General features: G+C 39.9%; 2 protein-coding genes across 10 annotated transcripts in view; one reads left to right on the top strand and one right to left on the bottom strand.

Annotated features, from left to right (window-relative positions):
- PDSS1 (decaprenyl diphosphate synthase subunit 1) overlaps positions 1-17619 on the top strand; it is a 49116-nt gene extending 31497 nt beyond the window's left edge. The window contains 6 exon segments of the mRNA XM_050939128.1: positions 1725-1836; positions 1934-2043; positions 9646-9726; positions 9928-10041; positions 15521-15601; positions 17202-17619. Of these exon segments, the coding sequence (XP_050795085.1) occupies positions 1725-1836; positions 1934-2043; positions 9646-9726; positions 9928-10041; positions 15521-15601; positions 17202-17342 (639 nt within the window). The 3' untranslated portion in view covers positions 17343-17619.
- Positions 17620-18645: 1026 nt separating this feature from the next.
- The window catches only part of ABI1 (abl interactor 1), a 118380-nt gene continuing 111051 nt past the window's right edge, over positions 18646-25974 (bottom strand). For all 9 annotated transcript variants that reach the window (XM_050939115.1, XM_050939120.1, XM_050939118.1 and 6 more), the window contains 2 exons: positions 22285-22470; positions 18646-19537 (listed from right to left, as the gene is read on the bottom strand). In XM_050939115.1, the coding sequence (XP_050795072.1) occupies positions 19362-19537; positions 22285-22470 (362 nt within the window). In that variant the 3' untranslated portion in view covers positions 18646-19361. The remainder of the gene's footprint in view (positions 19538-22284; positions 22471-25974) is intronic.

The following is a 25974-nucleotide window of genomic DNA, read 5'->3' as shown; positions in this document are numbered from 1 at the left end:
TTGTGCAATGCTCCCTTATAACGTCATTTGGCTGACTTTACAAGGGAGCATTGCACAAGTTCCTCTTCTCTGCCTCCTCCTCTCCCTCCCTCCCAGTGCTTCCCCCACTGCCAAACAGCAGTGCTTAAGACTTTCTGGGAGGGAGGGAGGGAGCGGGGAAGCTGCTCCTCCTGCCCCTCCATCCCCCCCAGCAGGCAGGGCCACCCGGAACACAGGGCTTTAGGGGCTGCAGGGCCCTGGGCTAAGGGGGCCTCGGGGCCCTGGCCTGCAGCTCTAAAGCCCCTTTCAGAATGCAGCCCTGCAAGCACGGGCCAGAGGATTCAGGAGGAGCAGGGGCAGCCGCGCAGCCAGCGACCAGAGAGAAGCGGCGCTTTCCCCTTCAAAGCTGACCGGACTGCCAACCTTCTGAACTTTCTGCTTTCCGAGTGGCCCTGCCTGCCGGGGGGGGAGGGGGAGAGCTCCCAGAATCGCGGCCATGGGGATGATACCATGCTGCGCAGAGCCACCTGCAGACCCCCTGCACCAAACAGGAGCTGCCCCAGGTAAGTGCTCTGCACCTCCTGCCTGCCCGCCTGCCCCAGCCCTGATCCTCCTCCCACACCCCCACCCTGAGCACCCCCCACACCCTAACTCCCTCCCAGACCCTGTACCCCCAGGCCTGAGCCCCAGGGGTGAGCCGGGGCACCACCCCACCACAGTACAGTATATAATGCCTTTTGTCTGCCCCCAAAAAAATTCCTTGGACCCTGACCCCCCCGCATTTACATTGAATCTTATGGGAAAATTGGATTCGTTTAACATCGTTTCACTTAAAGTTGCATTTTTCAGGAACATAACTTCAACGTTAAGTGAGGAGTTACTGTATTTAGTGTGTGTCTCTTTGGCAGTAGTGTGCGGCTATGGTGGAAGCTGGGGGTGTTTAGAAAAAGGGGTACAATCTGAGCTGATCACACAGTTGTGATCATGTTATGAATTCCTATATGCAGGGGGTAAAATGAATAAACTTTCTAACGCTATATTTTCAAAGTATAGTGGGAAGATGTTTTTACTATGTGATTCCAATAGACTCTAATGGCAGTTGCATACAGTAGCTAAAATCATGTTGAAATGCTATAAAAATATGCTTCCTTTTAAGCATCTCATGTATTGGTTTTACCTGTTGAAATAACAAACCAAAAGAGCTTTTACACTAGCATTAGAATTTTCAGACTTTAAAATGTTAAATATATGCCTTAAGATAGTAAAGGCTTTGCTGTTACTCTCTTGTGAAATATGTAAGATGACTAAGCTTCTTCATAAAGCATTTGGAAAAAAAATTATTCAGGAAGTCCTGGGGGATGACAGAGATCAATGACACTTCCAAGATTTTTAAGCCACTTTAGAACTAATTGACATTACACAATAACAGTAGCACAGTGACCATACAATACAGTATATAATGGTTAAAACTTATTTCTTTACCTCGCAGGTAAAACACTTTCAGATATAGCAAAAAAGAGATCACTGTAAAATGGGAACTCCAAAATGGTTCAAATTTAAATACTGTACCTATTTTTTGCTTTTTCCAGTTTTCAGTCAGAAATGTACACTTTATGAGGAAAACGATGTAATGTGACTAGACCTAGAAAATATACAGGGAATCAGATGGTCTCTAGTATTATTTTTTATGTGAAGAGACATTTTGAAAAGAAACAAAAACAAAAATCTTCTCTCGTTTTTTTCAGGCTGTTTTAGCTGGTGATTTTATCCTTTCAGCAGCTTCTGTTGCTTTAGCAAGAATTGGAAACACTACTATTATATCGGTATTAAGTCAGGTGATTGAAGATTTGGTGCGTGGTAAGGTTTTTTCTGTCTTTATACTTTGTATCTTTTATACTTCTTTGTCTAAACAATAAACCTAAAAAATAAAGACTTTGTCCCTGCATCTTTATAGGTGAATTCCTTCAGTTGGGCTCCAAAGAAAATGAAAATGAGAGATTTGCTCACTACCTTGAGAAGACCTTTAAGAAGACTGCAAGTCTTATCGCAAACAGTTGTAAAGCAGTATGTACGTTCTGTCTCTCCTCAAGTTAACATACCTTACTGTAAGCTTCACAGCTAAATTGTTGTGAAGGCTAGGCCTGTAACAGTGTTCAAAAGAGAACTGGATAAATTCATAGTGGTAAAGTTCATAAATGGCTATTAGCCAGGATGGGTAAGGAATGGTGCCCCTAGCCTCTGTTTGTCAGAGGATGGAGATGGATGGCAGGAGAGAGATCACTTTATCATTGCCTGTTAGGTTCACTCCCTCTGGGGCACCTGGCATTGGCCACCGTCAGTAGACAGGATACTGAGCTAGATGGACCTTTGGTCTGACCTGGTACGGCCGTTCTTATGTCCTTATTAGATTCCCAATTACTTGCTATTTTCTTTGGAAATGCTCCAAACTAGATTCTTCAATTAGAATTTTGCCCCAGTCCTAATGGATCTTTGTTTAAGATTTTTATCCCAATTCAGCTGTGCAGCCTCCATTATTGGTTTTCATTCTTTCCTTTCTGTTTTATATGCAGAGACAGACTTTTACTCTTTCCTCACTCGATTCACAGTAAGATCCACTATAGACTCCTGAGCAGCTTTCTAAAATGTTAGAAGTTTGAGCCTATTTTTAAAATCCATGTCCGAGAACTGTTCATCTTATAATTTGTTAAATAGAAGTTTCCTTTCACATCTGTTGTCTGCTATTGTGTAGCATAGTAAACTGTAATGCAGAGCCCTACATGAAAACAGTGCAAAAAATGTAAGCAGTTTGTGTTCTTCCTATTTAGCATTGCTCTAATTAGGAAATACATTCTCTTCTGCTCCTCATTAAGTCTTGTACGTTGAATATGTTTTTAGTTGCGTGGGTTAGGGGTGACTAAAATGATCATGTCTAGATCCATTATTGTAAAATGACAGAAGCATAAATTCAAGGACTGAGTCCCAAGCAAACTGACATTAGACCCTGCTATATCAGGGTCTCTCCTCTCCTTATTTACCACCAAATTCTGTTGTTTTTGTTACACAACAAATGAATATTGACTTGCACAGACAAGTTCTTATTCAAAAAAACATGTTTATTACAAGTTCAGAAAATGCAGAAAGTGACAAAAATGCTTTTCTCTCCTCTTCTCTTTTCTCCCGCCCCCCCCCCCCCCCAAAAGAGAGCCATAATGTTGTCAGACAGGGAAGTGTAGCTGGAACATAACCTTAGCAATAAGAGGCAGTTCAAAAAGGATTAGTCTAACACATTGTGTTATTGTTAAGTGTTTTATTCTGAAATCAGTGGTACATTCTTGCAATAGAGAGCAGTTGAAAATTGCCTAAATAAAGTGGATTATGTAAAGCAGGACATTATTTCCAATATTGTAAGACCTTATTGGAACACTCTCAGTACAGTATACTTTCCATAAAAATCTGCGTCAGAGGAATCTGGAAACCTGACCAGTTCAAGGAAAATAGAAAACACTCCAGTTGCAGTCACATGCAACATTTGAGTATACCTAAATCTTATAAAGGTTTCATTTCTAACTAAGAGTAATCTATTTCCAAAGCTGCTTAAATTCATGATAGTTTCATTTGTGTTTCTGAAAAAGATTGGGAATATCCACTGGCAACAAAACACAGATGAAGCATTTTTTTCTCTTAGACCTAATGTTGCAAAAAAGTTGAGGTCCTTGAAAAAAGGCTACCACCAATCATTGATACCAGATCTACATCTACCTTCAAAACAGTCATGCTTTCAACTGCATCTAAACTTCAGTGGGGTCATATATTTTGGAAGTAGACAATTTTATCTGCCAAAAAGGATTTAGATGTATTTTCTTAGGAAACTCTTTATAGAAACAGATCAGGACAAGGATGGTTCATATGAATAGTAATGTATGATAGAGCTTTCCTCTCTAAGGCTCAAATCTTCAGTGAGAATTTTGCCTAAGTAAAGACAGTCACATCAAGCTTCTGACTCACCACATATTCAGTGTAACTGAAAGCGGTTGCTATTGGATAGCAATTTTGACAACCTAAGAAAAGAATTCACAGGATCTTTCATTCCCATTAGATAGATTCTCATTACAAATTCCACCATTTCAGTTTGCTTTTTGGCCTCTCTGAGAATTTGCACAAAAGCCAAGGATTCAGGGGCATCCGTCTAAAGTGTTGCTGAGGTACAGTTGATAGGAAAGAGAGCTTGTTTTACTGTTGCCTTCCAGTACTTGTACTGTGCATAATTATGGTTTTCACCACTGGGAATCTAGCATTTCAGATGCAGCAAAATCATGTTTATAAATAAAAGTGAGGGAGAGGGGATTATCCTTGGGGGCAAAACTATAGCTCTTCACACTATGACAATGACATTTTTTAGTGTTTCCCTCAGTTTCTTTCTCTCTTAGGTCAGCAAGGATGGGAAGAATGGTACTGATAGCATGAGTGGCAGAAAGTGCCTGGAGCACACTTTCTTGGGACAGTTTGGGCTAGTTAAGGGGAGCTGGTGGGTTCAGAAGGAGTTCTGCTCTTTGTAACCAGAAAAATGGTCATCAGAATCATTATCTGTAGCTTGAAAGTGGGTTCTTTTAAGTATCCAAGATGAAGATGACTTCATTCTCAAGGGCAAACTAAGGCTATATTATTGGTGATTAAGAATATCTATTAGGATAAGTCCTGCTAGTATGAACCAATTCAGTTCTCATGTTAAGGGAAGGAAAAGACACTTGTTGTTTCCAGTTGCATATAAATAACATAAAATATTGGCTGAAAAAAATGACAAACTAATTCTAATGGGATTTTAGTTAGAATTAATCTAGAGGAAGGATGATTGCTGTGTTCCTGGGACAGTGCCTAAACAGGATACGGATGGTCTTTTCCTGTAATTTCACTAGTTATCGTCTGCATCTCCAAAGCATTACATTAGAACCAAAATGCCATTGAGGTAACTAAATACACTTTTATAAAAAGTTTATCAAGGGGCTAAAGCTGTCACAGTCTCCAGTATATATTAACTACATGGTAGATGTGTGCTTAAGCTATGGCCAAATTAGTATATGCGTGCCACAGTAAATAGTGGCAGATGGCCCTGAGAGTCACTGTAGCCTGAGTTACTGAAAGGCATTTTTCAAGGACAATATGGAAGTGGAGGATTTCTGTTCAGGAATTCGCAGCAATGAAGCACAAATGGAATTCCCAGCTGTCATGACAAATCTGAGATACCAAATAAGCTTAGCAGCTTCTCCCTCTCTTGCCTATTTTTCCTGCTGTAATTAGATTTCAAAGCCAGCTAAAGATTTACATTTTGCATAAGATACTTTCAAAATAGGGATTTTTTAAAAAAAATATTTCTTCATTGAAATGAGTATAAAAGTTGCATCAGATATTTGGCCTTCATCTAGCAGGACTTCAGTTTTTACAGACATAGGCTCTGATCCTACAAGCTGATCTGTGCATGCATATCCCTGCACCCACAAAGAGCCCCACTAACCTCAACAGAGCTCCGTGTGGTGATAAGGATTTGGCATAGGGAATACAATGAAAGAAGGAGTCTGTACTTCTCTATCTAGCCAATGATTCCAAATTTAATTAAGTTTAAACTTCCACTGGGTGTGTCTCATGCGGGTCCACCTGCACAGAACACAGTGCAGAATTGGGGCCTAAACTGTGTTAGCTCCTCTCTGACATATTAAAGAATGCAATGTCACTGATGATATGGAACCACCTCAGGCTTTGCATGCACATTAAAATAAACTGTAAAGTCCAGTAATAGGTTTGAGCTTATAGATCTACTGTATCAGGTGCATCAGACACTATTACAGAATGTCTGATAAATCCTCTCATTCATTTAAAAAAAATCTACTAAAGTCATTTCCTTTTGATAATCTACTTTCAGTGGAAGAGATTAACGTTCAACATAGTAACTGGAATTTGAAGTATTAATTATGAATAGTAAATAAAGGGATTATATATAGCCATCAGCTCTGAGGGGTTAGTTCATGAACACCGTTTGAAATCAGAGTGGCAAGATGGCATCATGGCCTTGCTTATGACATCTGGAAAATTGTTCCTAGTTTAAAAAAAATAGATAGTATTTCTGAAATACAGCTTTACGTAAACTGAGTTGTCTCATTGTAGTGTAAGAATTGTTATGAAGGGTTCCTTATCTTCGTCTTGAAATGCTGAATTTAGGAGTAAGAATTTTGAATGCAGGTTTAGTGGGGAAGCTGTGGGAATTCCTATAAAACTGACTTTGCAACAGATCTGTTGTAACTCTGGTGACATAGGGCTTGCCTGCATAGGAGAGTTTTTCAAGTTATACCAGTATAGTTATACCGCTATGGTTATTCCATGGAGAGTTACACTAGTATAACTATAGCAGTTTAAATTCAGATATTAACGTATATATTCATGGTAAACTTTCCCATGTAGACATCCCATATTGTGCTTCACTCTTATAGAAATCAGGATATGGTCCTGCTAAGAGGGATACTCATTAGGAGTTTATGTAGGCCTAGAGCCCTGGGTTTTTATTTTTGTTGTTACCTGAATGTATGTAGCTTGAATAAAAGACAATAAGTTTTCTAATTTCACAATGACAAAATAATTTTTTCCTTTTGTGAACTTCACTTATATAAATGTATTCCATAGCCCTCTCCTCTGCATCTAAATCTTTCTATTTATGTTGCTAAAATTATTCATAACTCCAGTTGGTCCATATTAAATTATCTGCAGCCATAGTCATGTCCTGACCTAGATCACTGAATAAATTGAAAAGCTACAGTCTCAGCATGACCCTTAAGCTCCCCAACTAGTGACTTGTCTCCACGCCCACTCTGCCATTTACTGTGAATTTTACTAATGCCCATTTAAACATTCCATTTATGCCTGTATTTCACACTGAAAGGGTACGTCTACACTGCCATTTAAAACAAAAACAAAAACAGCACGGAGTCTGAGAGCCACAGGCTCGGCTGCAGGGCTATACAATTGTAGTGTAGATGTTTGAGCTGTGGTTGGAGGCCAGGCTCTGGGACCCTTCCCTTTGCAGGGCCTCAGAGCCCAGGCTCCAGCTTGAGCCCAAACATTTGCAATTTATAGCCCCACAGCCCAAGCCTAAGTAAGCTGACCTGGGCCTTTTATTGCAATGTAAACGTAGCCTAAAAGCCTGACCCTACTCAAAAACTTTACAAAAAATATAGTGTCACACACTCAGCTTGTCTTACTGATTATATTTTATTTATATTACAATAGCAACCAAAATTTGCTAGGCATTGTACAGAGGCATAAGATGATGTAGGACTTGCCCCAAAGAGTTTACTCTCTAAAGAGAGAAGCCTGAAAAGGAGGATAAAAGATTAGGTTCTAGTTTGATACCCCATGCTTATTCCCATCTAAAACCCCTTTGTATTTTCAGTTCAGTTTATCCTTTGATGGTCTCTGGAATTTTGCCTGACTAAAGGCAAACTTTGAGCAAGAAAACTAAGCTACTAACATCTTTCCTCTTTTTATAGACTGACACAATGTGAGATGATGTCTGATAATGAGAAAAGTATCCAGATTCTTTTAGGTCCTTTTAGTATTCTTATGTTTGGAAAGCACAGGGTTAAAGGTTCTTTCATGTTTATTTCTTATGTGTAGGGCCCTACCAAATTCACGACCATGAAAAACACATCACAGATCGTGAAATCTGGTCTCCCCCGTGAAATCTGGTCTTGTGTGCGTTTACCCTGTACTATACAGATTTCACGGGGGAGACTAGTGTTTCTCAAGTTGGGGAGTCCTGACCCAAAAGGGAATTGTAGGGGGGTCACGAGGTTATTTTAGCGGCGTGGCGGTATTGCCACCCTTAATTCTGAGCTGCCTGCAGAGCTGTGCAGCCGGAAAGTGGCAACAGTTGGCTGGGCGCTCAGTTCTGAAGGCAGTGCCCTGCCAGCAGCAGTGCAGAAGTAAGGATGGAAATACCATACCATGACATCCTTACTTTGTGGTGCTGCTGCTGGCAGCTGCTGTCCCTTCAGAGCTGAGATCCCAGTCAGCCTCTGCTGCTCTCCGGCTACCCAATTCTGAAGGCAGCGCTGTCGCCAGCAGCAGCATAGAAGTAAGGGTAGCAGTACCGTGACACCCCTCTTCCTCTCCCCCCACATCCTTTTTGGGTCAGGACTCCTACAATCACAACACTGAAATTTCACATTTAAATAGTTAAAATCATGAAATTTATTATTTTTAAAATCCTATGGCCATGAAATTGACCAAAATGGACTGTGAATTTGGTAGGGCCCTACTTATGTGAGTGCATGCTTGCACCATGTTGATTTGAAGATACTTTTCAGTGTGAATACCTTATCGAAATTACTTTTTTCAGCTTCTTTTCCATCTTCACAATCCCCATCAAGGCATCTGCTACTGTTTTTAAATGATCCTACAACTTTCCCACCTAAGGAAAAAAAATTTTTTGTTCCTTTATATATTTGTGTTCCTATGCTGCTCTTCTATTGCATTTTTACTCTTATTTTTATTTGATAAATCAAAACAAATCTTCACTGCTTCCTCTCCTCTCCTCTTTTAGTAACATTAGTTTTAGTTTCTATAGTAAGCCAGGATGGCTTTCCCCTCCCCCCCCAACTGTAATTTTGTTGAAAATTAAAATAAATCTGAGTATCAAGTGGAACCAAGTTTGTGCACTTTAAAAAAAAATAATCTATCTACAAGTGCACATACAAAATTCTAAAACATTATTTTATAGAGTGTTGTGGCTCTCATGGTCATCAACTCCCAAACCTCACTCATCACCCCTCATTTAATTATACAGAATTCATGCCTCTAGACCTTTGTCTTCAGAGTAGTTCATCCTTTTTGTGTGCTCTTAAGTAAAATGTTAATGTATTTTCCCCAAGGACTACATAGGGGATTTTTTCTGCCTGCTACTCATGGGAAAAGAGCCACATTACCATAGTATGGCTGCAGTTCAAACAGTTCTTGAACCTCAAGATTCCTTCTGGCTTGTTTGGAACCAGTGATGATTTGGTCTAGTATTATGTGCCCTTTCCCATCCCAGCCCACTTTGCCACTAACTCTCCCCAGTAATTCAGTAGAAATTCCATCTATCAGCTTATCTCTGTTGATAGTTCATTTCTGGACACTTAACATCTCCCATGAAAATAACCTCTCTCTCACTTGTCCTAGTTTGGGCACCACTCTTCCAACTCCATGGTCTCTGTTACTGGGAGGCTTGTAAGATCCATCTACCTACTTGAGCCCTATCCTCCTAACAACTATGTAAACAGATTCAGGCCCTGTGTTTCTGAACTGCACTAGACAATTAACGTACATGTGTAACACCTCTCATCCTGCTGCATTCCCTCTCCTTACAGTATAATTTGTAACCATAATAGTTAATCTCTATCCAGAATTTAATAGTTCAGTTCTATTGGGTTTTGTTTTCTCTAATGGGCCTGGATATTTTGTGTGTCTGTGTGCACGCGTGTGCATAAACAGGGAATTGGGGATAGGGAAGAATGCTCTAGATGTGGCTTTTCCCCCTCTCCCAAATGTTTACTGTGCTTATTATGTTGCACCTACAATCAAACAAGTTGCAGGTGAATAATTGGAGATGTCCTTTTTTTTTCTTCTTCTTCCTCCTTTCAGGTTTCCATACTAGGCTGCCCTGATCCAAAAGTTCATGAGATTGCATACCAGTATGGAAAAAATGTTGGCATAGCTTTTCAGGTAGTGTATTCTGTTGCTTTTACAGAATTAGTGGAAAGTCTAAAATGCACACTTCTCAAATCTACATTGGAAACCAAACTAGATTGCTGTAATTCTCTCTATAAATTTTCTTTTAACTAGACACAGCAATTAAAATGTGTTGTCATGTTGTTGTTTTTTTTAATGTGGTAAAATTTGCTTTTGTGTTTTGTCTTCTTCCAGCTAATAGATGATGTGCTAGATTTTACATCATGTGCTGACCAGCTGGGGAAACCAGCAGCAGCGGATCTCAAACTTGGATTAGCCACAGGCCCTGTTTTATTTGCTTGTCAACAGGTAGGGTTAAAGAACACTCTCCAAAAATAAAAATCATTGCTGGCTTAAAGGGACACTCTCATCTTGAAATCTAGTCAATTTAAAATATGCTTGGGACATAGCTAAGAAGGATCTCCTCTCCTCTTTACCTAATGAAACATGTACTGGCATTGACTGGCTCCAGTGGGAGCTGCATTCAGCATTCTTCCATTGGAAAGTGGACAGTTACTGAGGGCTTGAAGAGAAATAAGTTAGAACAAGCTTCGATAAGTGGGTTTTTCCTCTGTCCTTACATCCCCCAGAACAAAAATAGAGTAAGAGACTAATATGGGTACACACTTGTACAAAGGGGAAGAACGATATGGCAAGAGAGCCACCATATAGAAAAGACAGGAAGGCAGGGATGGTACTGGCCACATAGAAAGGGAGTGATGTCTAGTGGCCCCTGAGAACAAAACTCTCCATGTTCCACTAGTTTTTCCACTTGCTTCAATGGGAAATCCCCTAGGAGTCACGAGAACTTGTTCACACACGGTAAGATCTCTCTCTCCTTGCTGAGTGATCATTTTCTAGAGAAAAAGGGAAGAGACGCACGTACAACAGAAAAAAGGAACAGCGAGAGTGGCAGAAGTACAGAAAGAGGATGCAGTGTAGAGATGAACAGCAAGTGCACAGAAAAGGGAGGATACTTGCAGACTGACCCAGGACAACATAGGCAGAGACAGTGCACTGCACTATTACAAGAATTTGTGTAGTTGATTGATCTGTAGAGTGCTGATGTGTCCAACCCAGAACCTGTTTTATTAACTTAGTATTTTATTTATCTATATTTGTAATATTATATGGTAGGTGCACGTGGTGTTTCTCAAATGCAGCCACCAGTGGATTTGTTGGCAGCCAGGACAGCCTCCAAAGAATAGGTGGAGATTTGGGGGAGGGGAGGGACAAGGGAAGCAGAGCAGCAGCCCCTCCCTGCAGCACCCAGCTGTTGCACCTGACTAGCTGTTACCAAGGGCAGCAAGATGTGCCACCTTGATGTTTGTGCTGGCACTACCAACAGGGATCAGTGCCCTGCACTATTCAGCCTCCTTGGGGGAGCCATGTGGGGCTGGTGTGTGCGGTGCTGGCCGCGGCCCTGAAGGCAGCTGCAGTGCTGTCAGGGCACTCCCTTGGGCAGCTCCCCTGGTCCTGGCTGGCTGGGGCATGCTCTCAGTGATGAGCTGTGGGAGGCAGACAGAGGTTTGTCAGAGCAAGAGTTGGTGGCCACACTCTGCAGCTACCAATACATTTGTTGTGAGAACCCCTGCTCTACAGAGTGGGTAAAGACCTAGTGCCTGAGCTGCTTAGAATCTAAGGTAGAAAGAAATGGCATGGAGAGGTGACAGCTGGCAAAGGAGGAAGTTTACACACTACAGTTGTGTGGTTCTGCTTGTCACAAGGTACACAATAAGAACAGGAGTACTTGTGGCACCTTAGAGACTAACAAATTTATTTCAGCATGAGCTTCGTGAGCTACAGCTCACTTCTTCGGATGCATAGAATGGAACACACAGACAGGAGATATTTATACATACGAAGAACATGAAAAGGTGGAAGTATGCATACCAACTGGCAGAGTCTAATCAATTGAGATGAGCTTATCAGCAGGAGAAAAAAAAAACCTTTTGAAGTGATAATTAAGATGACCCATAGAAGGTGTGAGGAGAACTTAACATAGGGAAATAGATTCAATTAGTGTAATGACCCAACCATTCCCAGTCTGTTTAAGCCTGAGTTAATTGTATCAAATTTGCATACTAATTCAAGTTCAGCAGTCTCTCTTTGGAGTCTGTTTTTGAAGTTTTTTTGTTGCAAAATTGCCACCTTCAAGTCTGTCACTGAGTGGTTAGAGAGGTTGAAGTGTTCTCCCACTGGTTTTTGAATGTTATGATTCTCTGTATCATTTTAAATAAATGGGCTAGTTCCTTTTGACTTTACTTAAACTCATGGGTGAAAGAGGTTACGTTATTCTTGGTATTCAGACTTGTTCATCTGTTTGTAATCAAAATTCATTTTCAGCTGGGAATTTTGTTACTGTCTAGCTGGAGCATTGTTTAAATACTTTAACAGCTGTTAGGGTCAATACATGTTGTTATTTTCATGCCAAGAAGCTGTAGTCTCCCACTACGGCTTGTTTAATCACTTAAGTAGGCTTCTATTCTCAAATCAGCTGGGTTTAAGTGCCACTAGCAGCTTTGTAATTCTTTATTCTGGCCCCTGTTAGTAATGGAAGAAACTGGAGGAGATAAAATGATTTAGCTGCCCAAGACCCATTCTCTTATCCATATATCCATCTTCAAAGTGTGCTGTCTGTTCTCAGTTAATCAGCTTTTGGTTCAACTCCAATGTTTGCATTTTATTAATCGTTCTAGAGTAGACAAAACCTGAGTTTCCAATATTAAAATAAAGCTGAAAAAAAACCGACAGATGTTTTAGGATTTTCATTGATCACAAGTCCAGTGTTTTGTTTACAGGCCACTTATTAGCATTCCCCCTTTCACACTCCTTATATCTTGATGACAGAAGGCAGTTGTCAGTGCACCATCAAGCTGTCCTTCCACAGAACATTTTGTAAGGCCTTTTGTGCCCAGGGGAAGGCCTCTTCATTGACAGTTTCCTGCTGTTGACAAGAAATTAGTACTGAACCACACTAGAGCCTTAGGTATTGTTTGTTTACATAAGTTTTAAAAACTGGATCAGGGACTGCACTCAGACACTTATTTGTACTACTAGCAATAACTGTTAGCCAAATAGATGCATGTCTCCACAGCCCCACAGTAGGCAAAAAAGTGCAGCACTAACTTGCCTGTGTGGACTCTGCAACAGGATTACATTAATGCGAATCTTTTAGTTTGTGCTTGTGCAGTGCTATTCACGCCCCTCTAGTCTGAACTGCAGGAGTGTGGAAGTCAAGCCCTTTGAAGAAAGACTCAGTCTAAAACATGTAAAGAGTTTTTCTGTTGAAGGTTGTTTACCTTTTCCCAAAGAAAAGGTATCTGCTTCTCTTCTTCCTACCACGTTGGCCAGCAGTTAACCTATTATTTCCATATGTTGAAGATGCTTTTACAAACACATAACAGTATGGCTTTGGACATGCCTCTGCCTTTCCACTTTCACAGAAAAGTTATATAAAATAAATGAGCAACACATTTACGTATTTAAAGTTGACTTAGAAGTATGAGATTTTTTTAAAAACTTACATGTAGAAATGTAATCAGCCCCTGCTCAGCATAATCTAAATGTATATTCAGGTTCTCTTTAACAATTGAAATGAAAGCTGCAAGCTGGATATTGATTCCCTTAAGAGAACTTACCAAGTGGGAATTTCCCATTTTTGCACAGAATACTTAAACATTAAAGTTCTCATACATTTTCAATCCTATTCTTTAAGTGACTTTAGAATTAACAAGCATTCCTTTCAGAGTTTTATACATTAGCTGTCATGTGCAGATTTAAAGCTAAGAATAGCTTTGTGTGAAAGGTCTGGTTTTTCTATATTTTTGCAAGTTAAATGCAGACTGTCAAAGTATATGCAGCTAACTAATAAATAATCTAAGCAGAGATGTATAATATGCAAATTGTAATTAAAATGGCATAATACAGTAAAAGTTGGAATCCACAGAAAACCCAGCAAGCACTAACATTTGTTTGTAGGTTCTGCCTAAGAAAACTGTTTGAAAGCAGTGGGAGGAATATTGTCATTATGGAGAGATATAGGTCCCCAATACAAAATTTCTCAATTCAATATACATTGATGCTGAAGGCTGCACAAGGAAAGCTGATCCTTTACAAATGTATAGCACAAGTTAAATTTTTGCTTGATCCTAGCTGTCCTGATGAGGAAAAAAGAGCTTTTTTTCATCAAGCAGCACATGGATGCTGAGGTTCCTGCATGCTGGGAAAATAGTGTGTTCTAAAATACAGCATCTGGGGGAAGTAAGGGCTAGTAGCTGCTTTAGATTTGATAGTGATTTACCCAAAGCACTTTAGACTGGCTGATCTGTAGAGTAAGACTTTTATAAAACTGTAGTTAATGAGTGAGAGGCTGAGAACACACATCCTACATTTTAAATGTTCAGATTTTATATGAAAAGCCAAGGTGACTAGCTACATTAAGTATTCCTTAAGTATTAAGATAAGTACCTATGCTGTCATCCTAGAATGTAAACCAGGGGTTGGCAACCTTTCAGAAGTGCTGTGCTGAGTCTTCATTTATTCACTCTAATTTAAAGTTTCGTGTGCCATTAATACATTTTAATGTTTTTAGAAGGTCTTTCTAGAAGTCTATAACTAAACTATTGTATGTAAAGTAAATAAGGTTTTTAAAATGTTTAAGAAGCTTCATTTAAAAATTAAATTAAACTGTGAGTGCCACTGAAAATCAGCTTGTGTGCTGCCTTTGGCATGTGTGCCATAGGTTACCTACCCCTGCTGTCAACAGTGGTGGGGAGTGTCTAAATGCAGTGTAGATAGAGTATAAATGTTCAGGAATGCACACTAGACACCCACAGCTGGTCTGGATCAGCCTGCCTGAGCCCAACATTTCTGTATTGCAATTTTATAGCCCCCTTCCCCCCCCCGATCTGAGTCAACTGACTGGATCAGCTGCAGCTGTTTTATTGAAGTATAGACACATCAAGTTGGTTGGAGGATAGTGATTTGGTTTGGTATTGAACTGTTAGCTAGATACTACCCATAGAGATGGGCAAAATAAGGGCTGGTTAGAATCTGGGTCCCATTTAATTCAAGTCTACCATGTTCAGGAATGGTGGTGACCTGACTTGGGTCCAATTATAAATTAAATATTTAGCACATTGGGAAGTCAACTGCACATCAAATGAGACAGGTTTAGTTATGTTTGAATTGCTGTCTCTTACCTTACTGCTCCCCAAGAAATGGAACACATCCACCTTCCACTACATCCAAATTTACCGTGATTCCTGCCCCCTGCTGTCCAAAGGTTGGTTTCTGCTCCTTAACTATTTTGAAAGGACAGACAAGTTCTGCACTACATTGATCCCTAGGGCATCTATGTTTAAAACCTGCACATAAAAATTTAAACCTGATATGCAGCAAGTAATATGTGCATTGGGGGGGGGGGGGGGGAAGGAAGGAATAACCTAGTTACTGGAGGCAGTGTGAAAGTGAGAAGCTTCCACCCAGTGCCTTGTATTCTTATTACTTTCCATCAGATGAGCTCTAAAGCATTTATTTCAAAGCAGGTAAGTTATCCTTCTTGTACAAATGAGAAGAGAGGCCTACAGTCAGTTACTGACCCTTAAGACACCTGATCTGGTTAGAGTAGATGCTTTCATTAGACTGTTGCAGAGGTTGTATTAGACTAATGTCAAAGAGGAGATAAAAATGTACTAGATCCCTCGAGCTAGTGTAACAGGCAGCTATGCAGAGAAAACACTTCATAAGAAACAGCCAATACTTAAATTTTCTCCTTCACGTTTAGTTTCCAGAAATGAATGCTATGATCATGAGGAGATTCAGTTTGCCAGGTGATGTTGAACGTGCTCAGCAATATGTACTTCAGGTAAGACTAGTCTTAAGTATAAATTTATTTAATTCCTCAACTTAGTTGTAGCAGTTATAGGTAATCTAGAATTCATTGAATGAATTAGCCACAGATGGCAGGGCTGTATTTAAAAAAGTTTAGCATCTAACTCAAGAAGTGGTTCTCAACCAGGACTACTCATACCCCCAGGGGCACACAGATATTTGCCTCGTTTTATTACTTAAAGCACTATCAAAGTCAGTACAAACTGAAGTTTCAGACAGACAACGTGAGAGAGAAAACAAATTTTTCAGTAATAGTGTACTGGGACACTGATTGTAAGCAAGTAGTCTAAAATGAGGTGAAACTTGAGGTATGCAAAACAGATCAGACTCCTCACAGGGATACAATAATCTAGAAAGGTTGAGAACACTGAACTATAGGATGTAATCAAAGATACTGTTGCAAAGGTTTTCAAACTTTGCTGGCTCCTGGGGTGAAAAATAGCTTGTTGGCACAGCACTTAAGAGGAACAGCAGAGGCAGGTTACTGGATTAGATAGATGTGGCAACATAGTTAGAAACTGACCTTCTTGGATCCAGTGCATTAAGAATGCAGCTACTCTTCAGTACCAGTAACTATGTTTTAGAGGTACAGAAAACAGGTACAGGCCAGAGAGAGCTTGCATTGCTCATTAGTTTAAATCTGGCCCTGCTAAAAAGGATTTCCAGTTTAATGGTCTAAAATTAGAAACTAAGAGGTAGAGAGTATTGTGTAATGAGACATATGTCAAATTTAAACTTGCAGAATTTGGACATTAGCACAGGACGTGGATGACCGGAAGTAGTCAGTTTAATTCACTAACCACAGATATTCCTGTTTAGTCACTTTGAAATGCAAAACGTTTTGATATTTTTTTATGTATGCTGCACAGTTAAGGTAGTTTAACAATGAGAAACAATTACTATTTGTGCATTTGAATCCCAATTTCCATTCAAGTGCAACTTGACACAAATCATGAGTTCAATAATTAATCCCCTCTAAGGCCTGGGCTACATTGCGTGGGGGTTCGAACTAAGATACGCAACTTCGCATAGCTGAAGTAGTATCTTAGTTCAACTTACCTGACCGTCCTCACGGTGGCGAGTCAACTGGCACAGCTCCCTCGTCGATGCTGCTTACTCCTCCTGCCAAGGTGGAGGTAGCAGATCGATTTATGTCCAGAGACATGCTAAAATCAGTCCCCAGTACATCAAACACTGTATCCAGGGGGTAGCACAGACATACCCTAAGAAATGTATCATTGTCCCATTTCTCATCAGACGTTACAATCAAGAATCTGATGTTATACCCATTTAAACAATTTTATTGTTGAAGTATACGGTACCCTGGTTAGCAAGTCGTACCAGATTACATGAATGAAATCAACCTTTCTTCATGAAAATAACTCAGGTGTAAATGTAAAACAAGATTAAAATCAAGCTTTCTTGCTTGCTGATTTAAATCCAATCTTCTGTGACTAGAGGCAGTGTAGAGGGCTAAAGACACTAAGTCACTTCCAACAGCATTGCTTTGTTTTACATGTAGCAATGGAAATGATTGCTACTATGTATTACCATAATTTTTTTTTTTTTTTAAGAGTGATGGTGTACAGCAAACAACCTACCTCGCCCAACGTTACTGCCATGAAGCAATGAAAGAGATTAGTAAACTGCGACCATCCCCTGAACGAGATGCCCTCATTCAGCTCACAGAAACTGTACTCACCCGGGACAAGTGAGACACCTTCTTCCATTCATACTGGCAGCTACTTACCAGACTGTGCCTACAAAAACATCTTGGTTTGCTTCCAGTGCTGGTTACCAAAAATTATTTTTTTAATATTTTCTGAAATTAATATACTTTATGAAGATGTTTGAGGGAAGCCATACAACTATGAAACAATCAGTTAAATTCTGTCTAAATGTGTTTTAATAGGGGCGTTTATGTTGGGGAAAGTATTGTTTACACTTAATTGATGTATAAGGCCACAATGAGAATAAATCAGTTAAAATTAATGTGTTCTAAATATCACTTCACACTTACAGTAATAGTTAATGTTAAGGTTTACTGCAAAAACATGGTTTGATTGCTTTCTCAGCTCTGTGTGAAACTTCACAAGTACCCAAAACATTATATAGGAGATCGGTTTATTATAAAAGACTGTACATAAACTTAACAAGTTATATACAAATTAAGTGAAGACTTTCCAATTTATAAAGAAAATACAGGTAAATTATTGGTTGCTAATTTTTCAGAAGGTGATATTAACACAAAGCAGAAAGCATTTAGAAGTTACAATGATTTTGGGGAGGAAGGAGTTCCAATATTTCTAATTTTACACTAGAAAAAAAATGCAGCAACCAATCAAGCTTCCAACCCCCAGTCTTTTAGCACTGTTATAGAAGTGTACATTTAATACCCCATTAGGACAGCATTTTAAAGTCCAAAACAAATCCCTACTACATACAACAACAGAGCATACTGCATACTCTACTTCAGATAAGCGAAGCACTACAGTTTTGTATAAACTGAAGTGAACATCCCATCTGACTCTTTGCCTTGTCACTGCATTACAGGAAATTGGGCAAAGTGCATTTGTCACTTTCCAATAATAAACAGGATGTGAATGTCTGCCCCCCTCTTTCTGTATGACTGCTAGCTCTGACTGCCTACTGGTGTATTATCAGCTTCAAACATACAAAATTTCTCCTGTTGATCCAGCATACAGTTTGTATTTAGTAATGTCAGTTACAGCAAACGGAAACTAATTATTAAATTACAGTGAGTTCAACACTCAGCTGAGAATCCTTTAAGTACTTAATTTTAGCAGTACTTGAACCCTTTACACACAATTTTGAAAGAACATTTTGATAAGTGGATAATTTTCAGGTTTGGTATATTTGTTTGCCCACTAACGTCAATGTTAAAAATAAGGCTACACCACTTGTCCTTAGTTTAGTACATTGCTAGTGATAACACAATCATAAATTGGCTTACTTGGCAAAGCAATGAGAAGTGCTAACAAAGTAATGGACAAGACCTTTGGTTCCACATATATTTATAAATGGAAAAGTTGTAATGCAAATTTACTCATTTAAAAAAAACTTGGTACAAATTACACATACATAAAACCACCCATTTTTGATTCACATGGACACTGTAGAGACTCAAGCAATTCATTGCAATAGATTTTAGTGAGTTCTCCAGGTAAAGATTACAACAAATTGGAAGCATCTTGGATTTTTAAAAAAGTATATTTCAATACATAAGTTTGTATGCATGCTTTAAACAATTATAGTTCAAGAATGAGCAAGAGTCTAACAAAAAGTAATATGACCAGCACTGACATTAAACTTTTCACCCATATTTTAATATGTTAATCTAACTTAATGTTAGTTACCATGCTGCACTGAAAAATGTAATGGCACAATCTGAATCATGGTTCATTAAATATTATACCCTACTTCCCAAGAATATTTAGGCTGGTCATAAAATTAACAATGCGTAAGTAAATAAGCATAACCAGTAATAAGACAGTTGCTTGTGTTACAAATTGCTATCAGGTAAGACAAACTGTCTCCAAAGATTTATGCTTATGGAGCTGGACATTCTTCAATCATACCATTAAAACAGTATGGCCTGAAAAGATGGGCACTTTTTTTAAAAAGTGTATTAAGACAATTGTTAACCTTTAGTTACCACTTGTAAATAATCATGGTATGATTGAATACAAGACCCAACTTGAAAAGCCAAGATTCTAATCAGCATAGTGCATGATTGATTCAACATAATTCCCAGGGAACAGGCCAGTCACTCGATTGCAAACTCCTTCATACCACCCATCATCATTCTTCTTTATCACATAAATGATTGCACCTTCCATAAATGACAGCTCATCATCCTTGTCCTTCGTGTAGTCATATATAGCAACAACTAGGGATGAAGAGAGTCAGACAAATTAGTTTGGCACGTACTATGATGCAATACACAGCATTTTAAAGTGCAGGTCTCATATTTAAGTGACTAGTAAGGACATCTCAGGGTTGGTCTCACTGATTCCTGTATCTAATGTGCTCAGTTTACAAATAAAGTCATCCTCCAACTCCCCCCTTCAACTTGAAATCTGGAGAGTCAAGATAAATTTTCCTCTTATCACCACCAGTAAAGAAGGTGTACAGGCTGCATTAGGCCCTCAAACAAAGTTTTGGCTTGCACAGATGTAATTGATTGGAATGTAGAAAATGTTGCAGAGGTGCATGAAAAGGAACAGAATCCAGTTCACTGAGTTTTTTTTTTTTATTATTAAAGTTAACTGTTAGCCTTGCAGCCACAACACTGTTGTCACCACAGATAGAACCTGAAATACACGTCTGTTAAGGTACTATTTATATAAATTTTGTAGCATAGAACCTTCCCAAGGATAAAATTAGCTATTCACTAAATGCTGGCCATGTTTATGTAGTGCAGCTTTTAGCGAAAATCCTAAAGAAATCAGATCCAAATGGAAGCTGTTAAAAGGCATATCTTCTATTTATCATAAGTGGCATAGAAGAGTGCTGTGGATCTAAAGATTCCAACCTTGCAGATTACTCCTGTGCTGGTGAATTTAGTTCTAAGATTAATTTTTTTTCATTTTTTTTCATTTTAAAATAAGAGATTTTTAGCTCCAAAATAAATTAAGGTTGCAATCACTCAAGAATTGAGGTTCCCTATACAACTTTAAATTGGCCCCCAATTTACATTTTGATAGTTTTTAAACACATGACCACATACTATATTTTTCCATAAGACCTTCCAGGCACAGGCTGAACTGTGCTCTGGTAATAAGTCAGCATTGTTTAGTGAAAGAGGCTGTAGGGCCCCTGTCTCAACTGTTGTGAAAGTTGGAAGGTATGTAGCACATGAGGAAAGGAACTGCATCAAAGAGAGGAAGGCTCTGGTGGTTAAGCTTGTTGAATGCTGCTCTGGAGAATTAAATTTCTTCTTTCACTCCTTCTGTCACCGAGCTCCTATGTGATGTTAGGAAAGTCGCATAAATCAAAGCTTTGACAAGTGGCCACTGTGTTCCTCATTATCTAGGTGCTTAAACTTGATGCTAGTGTTGGATTTATGGAAGTGCTGAGCACTCAACTGCAACTGAAGTCAATGGGAGCTGTGTTCAGAACATAAAATGCTAAGGACTCTGCTATAAAACGCTAAGTACTCTGAAAAATAAGGCCCAAGGCTTTTCAAATTATGCACCTAAAGTTAGTGGACACTTCTTGCTTTAATCGTTGTGCCTCATTTTGCCCTGTATAAAATGGAGAGAATACCACCGTCTCACAGGTGACAAAAAGACAAAATTGACTGTTTGTCAAGAACGAAGATGTGAGCACGAAAGAGAAGCCACTGAGGAAAATTAACAATTCTGTATTCAGTTCAGGGTTTGGAGGGTGCACAGCAAATGATGCCTGGGGCCCCACATTGAACGATTAGCATCAAAATATGGAAGTAGTAATGATTCAGTGAGCACATTTCACCCTGTACACTCAATGAGGCAAGGGTCCTATGGAAAAAAATAGCATGCCGATTATGTAAATGAAGACAATCCATGTGCAGAAGAGGGCCAAATTAGTCTTACACAAGCAGCCTTAATTCTGACATTTCGTAAGTGTTGGGTGCTTGACATTTCAACCTTAATGTACTTTTCACGGATGAAAGATGGATTTATGTTGGGGGCAGAGGACGGGCAAAAGAAAAACTTTCCCCAGTAATTACAGGGGTAGCATTAATCAGTTTCAGGCTCCTTAGTCAGTTCCAAGAATGTACATGTGGCAGATAGCTGGAGATGGGAGTGACTTACGGTCTGGGCACATGAGTAAAATGAACCTATGTGGGCATCAATCAAATGTCTATTAACTCGTGCTGAAAACAGTTTAACAACTAAGATGGAACATAATAGTTTAACTGTTACAGGGAGAAAACATACTCCAAACTCCAATCGATCACTATCACATTTCCCCTAACTCTGAAACATTCCCCTCTCTACAGTGGCAGCCAAATCATTTTAAAACACCAGGTCACAGGAAACTTGTTGCTGGCAGGAGTTGTCACAAACTGGTTATTTTCTTAACATGGACTGACCTTACAGCTAGGAAATTGGCATGTCGGTCATTTGCAGAAACAAACATTACCAGTCTTATGAATGAGGTAAGGAGTTCCATATGCAAATAGGATTTAAAATACTCAAGATATTTCTCAAACAAAACCACTGTATTTTACCATTAAAAAGCTAACGTAAGCCAACTGGTTGTTATCTCATTTATTCAACAACAACAAGGGAAAAATCCCACAAATCAGGCTTTTTGGCCCTACTGGTCTTTCAGTGAAGTTATTTCTGGACAGATATCCAGCAGGGTTGACACATCCATTGCTGGTCTAATTGTTTAACAAACAAGATGAATTATATCCAATTTACAGCTATTCATTACAATGATGGATTACTTATCCACTTCCTTCCAGAGTGCTTGAGTGTATCAAGGACTCAATTTGTTACACTGGGCACAGCCACTGAGAAGTTAGAAAAGAATGGTTATAAATTTGGATTGAGCAGAGAGATTTTGGTTTCCTTTCATCAGAGCATACAAGTTAAATTGCAGTTATGCATTGCTACCATGTCCATGTATGGATTGAACTCTTACCTTTCTCAATATAGTTTTTAGGGGCCCAAGCAGGGTCTCCATCTGCATACGGATCACTATACTGCACTACTGCAGCTTCCTCATCCTCATAATCCACAGGGGGAGGGGGAGGGGGAGGAGGAGAATCATCAAACATAGGCATCTCATCTGGAGGTGGTGGAGGAGGAGGAGTTGGACTATCAGCAACTAAAAAACGTTTGAAGATTTGCATCAGAAACAGTAAAATAAACCTTAGGCTGTGCATTGTAGAGAAAGCGACAGAGCATGCACTACAATACCATGCACTGCTTAGAAACAGGCTTTACATGTTAAAGCTACAAAACAACTATGTTATTAGTGGTCAAATCTATGTATAAATGCTACTCGAGTCAAAGCACATGCTCCAGGGGGCATAAGCTGATTGCCAGCAGATAGAAAGGATTTTTGCCTCATCTCCATGTATGACAAGTGACTAGATGCAATATACACATGTGCAAGGGGATGACAGGCATCCTCAGAACCAGGAGGTAATTGGGCATCATGATGAATCAGTGGTTTGACATGGTTTTGCAGATTGTGTTAATGCATTTTGTATATACTTTATTTCCATTATTCTGAGACCTAATTTATTTGCTTCTTTCTTACTTTGAGAATCATCTTTTTACAAAATCTGGTGTAGGACAAGAAGGGAGGGAAGTCATTAGTATCTCAGATTTGACTAGGTAAGAGAAAACAGAATAATTCACACAGAGGCAAAAGCTTTATACAGACCCTTATCTTGCAGGATAGTCCATGAGCACACGCCCTGGATTCAATTAGTGAATTAATGCAAATGGAGGATAGGCAGCCACTGCTCTCAGGGGAGATACATGAGGAATTAAATGCATAATTCAAAATTTCCTATCTCTAAAAAGAGTCCCATATTAGCACAATTACTAGTGGCTTTGGGATAGGGAGAAAGGAAAAAAAGGAAGCTCAAATTATTGTTCAAGCCCATCTATCTCCATTAGTCATCACCAATATTCAGAATGGAAAAATATCAGTCAAGAACCGTACAGCAGCTCTCCCTACCCTCCTAGAGAACCTTTGCCATACAGGCCACAGACTTCTTCCCCCAAGCCTCTGATATCCACACACTCCTGCAGGTCCCACTGTTCTCTGCACCAAGGAGTGCCCAGCAGTGTTTTCAGCACTGGTCAATGCGAGCGGTACCAGATTGTCTGTGCATCCTGTGATGTCACAGCGTGCCGGTGCCAAGGGTCTCTTAGGACTCGAGTCCCTCCTCGGTACCGTGTCATGTACTGATGCCAGGGCACTCAGTACAGACTCAATGTCGGGTCCTGGCAGTCCGCAGCATACTGGGGATGAAGGGCGGATTCCATGAGCAACTGCTTCAATCAAAAATCTCACTTTTCTAATTCTGGGGGCAGAAAGCCCTGCAGATCTTGCATGTTTCTATCTGGTGCACCTCCCCCAGACACAAGTTGTGGGGATTGCTCGTTGGCATAGGCTTCCTGCAGGTTTTGCAAAGTTTAAAAGCCTTGGGCTCTTGGCATGCCTAGGAGCCCAAGAGGGTAGGGTGGGGGGGTTGGGTTGGGATTAGGGAAACCCTGTTCCCAAACCTCACTATATACAATATATACACTAACAACAACTAATAATAATTGGAGATATACCAATCTCCTAGAACTGGAAAGGGCCTTGAAAGGTCATTGAGTCCAGCCCCCTGCCTTCACTAGAAGGACCAATTTTTGCCCTAGATCCCTAAGTGGCCCCCTCAAGGATTGAACTCACAACCCTGGGTTTAGCAGGCCAATGCTCAAACCACTGAGCTATCCCTCCCCCTAAGACTAGCTAAGATAACTAAACAAAAGAATGCTAAAGGAAGTGCTTGCTAAGCAAGCAACAGCAGTTCCAACAACCGTCACTGGCAGTAAGAAGGAACTGAGGAGGGGCCGGGTCGGCAGGGTCATATATTAAGCACCATGAAGGCGCCACTCCAAGGGGCTCCACAGCTGACCTGACAGGAGCTGCTAAAGGAGAGCTTTCCAACAACTGTGCACATGGCTGGACATGAACACCACATCTCGAAGAAGAGTTAGGAGAAGGTGAGTAACCATTTTTTCTAAACACTGGCTTGCAAGCTCTCCTCCAGCCAGCAAATAAAGGCTGGAAATCTATCTTCCCCATTCATGGGAAACGCCACAACATATTAAATCTTAACCTCTGTATATGGGCAACAGACATCCCCCAACTTCTCTCCTATGTCAAGCACCTCACTTTAGCCCCTCCACATTCCCACTGCAACATGAAACATTTCATTACACTTTCCCCATTCATTCCCTGCTACTGATCATCCTGACAACCAGGACAGAGGCCAAAGATCTGTTTGTATCCAACCAAATCAACGTGCAGTCCCCTCTGTGGAGGAGTAGGACAGCTATTTAACAATGCACAACAATCTACATGACAGTTTAGGACAAAAAAAAAAAAAAATGAAAAAAACTGTGTCCAGATGACATTCTGACCCCAGCATGCTCAGTAGCAGCAGCACAGAGAGAAAGAGGGTGGAAAGCCTCTGCTCTGAGCCTTGACTGAGTAGCTCAGTGATGGAACCTTTGTCCAGTCTCGTAGGAGCTCCCTCCTCCCACTCAAATTTCCTTCCAGTTCATGTGAACAAGCTGCATCCAAGCAGCTGTGGGACAAATCCCTTTCATGTGCATTGGGGCCAGAAGCAAGTGCCCCACTGACCAGATTTAGCCCATGTGCCATATATTTGGCATCTCCTATAAAAATAATTTAGTTAGGAGTAATATAATTGGTGGGCCACGACCTGAGCAGAACACCAGAGTTAGCACAAAAAAAGTCTAATAACTCCATACAAGTGTCTGGATCTTGTTTTGAAATTTCACCTTATAGCACCACTAGCTGCATTGTGTCCCACTGCACTGTTCTGGGAGCATTGGATCAGCGCCACTGATTGAATCGCCAACATCACTAACGTTCTTTGGAGGTCTCCAGTCCTAGTACCATCCCAGTCTGACCTTGCTTAACTTAGGACAGATCTGGTGGAACCACAGCTCCAAGATGTTAGGGCTCAACTATAGAGTTTTACAGCCCTACATTTAGAGTGTAATATGCTAATAGTAACAAGCAAATAAAGGACAGGGAGGGACAACATGGTGATCATGAGTGAAGCTTTGGATGTGTGTGTGATGTTACCAGAAATTAAGATTTTTTTTTTTAAAACACTTTTTTACTTCTCACCTCCAAGCCATTAGTGATTCTTCTCCCAGACAAACCTCCACGTATGCTACTCTCATGAATTGGACTGTTTCCAAAATCCTTTGCCCAACTAAACATTTTATTCTATAAGAGAGTAACGTCTTGTAGGTGTCATTGTCTACACAGTGAAATATGACTTGATAGTAGGCATAGTTTATTGACCCAATTCACTTGACATAGAAACATGCACACACAAATAAATGAAACAATATAGGAATTGGATCTGTTTCATACAGTATCTTGGGCACACATTTCACAAATATATTTTCAATTCAAATTGAACATCTCCCACAATTTCCATCTCTCTGAGCATTTTGGATTTTGTTTTATTTAATCATGCTCATCAATTCTTGTCCTATTCCAACCAGTAAAAATACCTCATCTTATTAACTACAAAAGTATGTTAATTCAACATAAGGTTGTTTA

This window comes from Gopherus flavomarginatus, chromosome 2 (assembly GCF_025201925.1).
Source record: "Gopherus flavomarginatus isolate rGopFla2 chromosome 2, rGopFla2.mat.asm, whole genome shotgun sequence".
In the NCBI taxonomy this organism is placed as follows: domain Eukaryota; kingdom Metazoa; phylum Chordata; order Testudines; family Testudinidae; genus Gopherus; species Gopherus flavomarginatus.
This window is presented reverse-complemented; position numbering and strand designations above follow the sequence as displayed.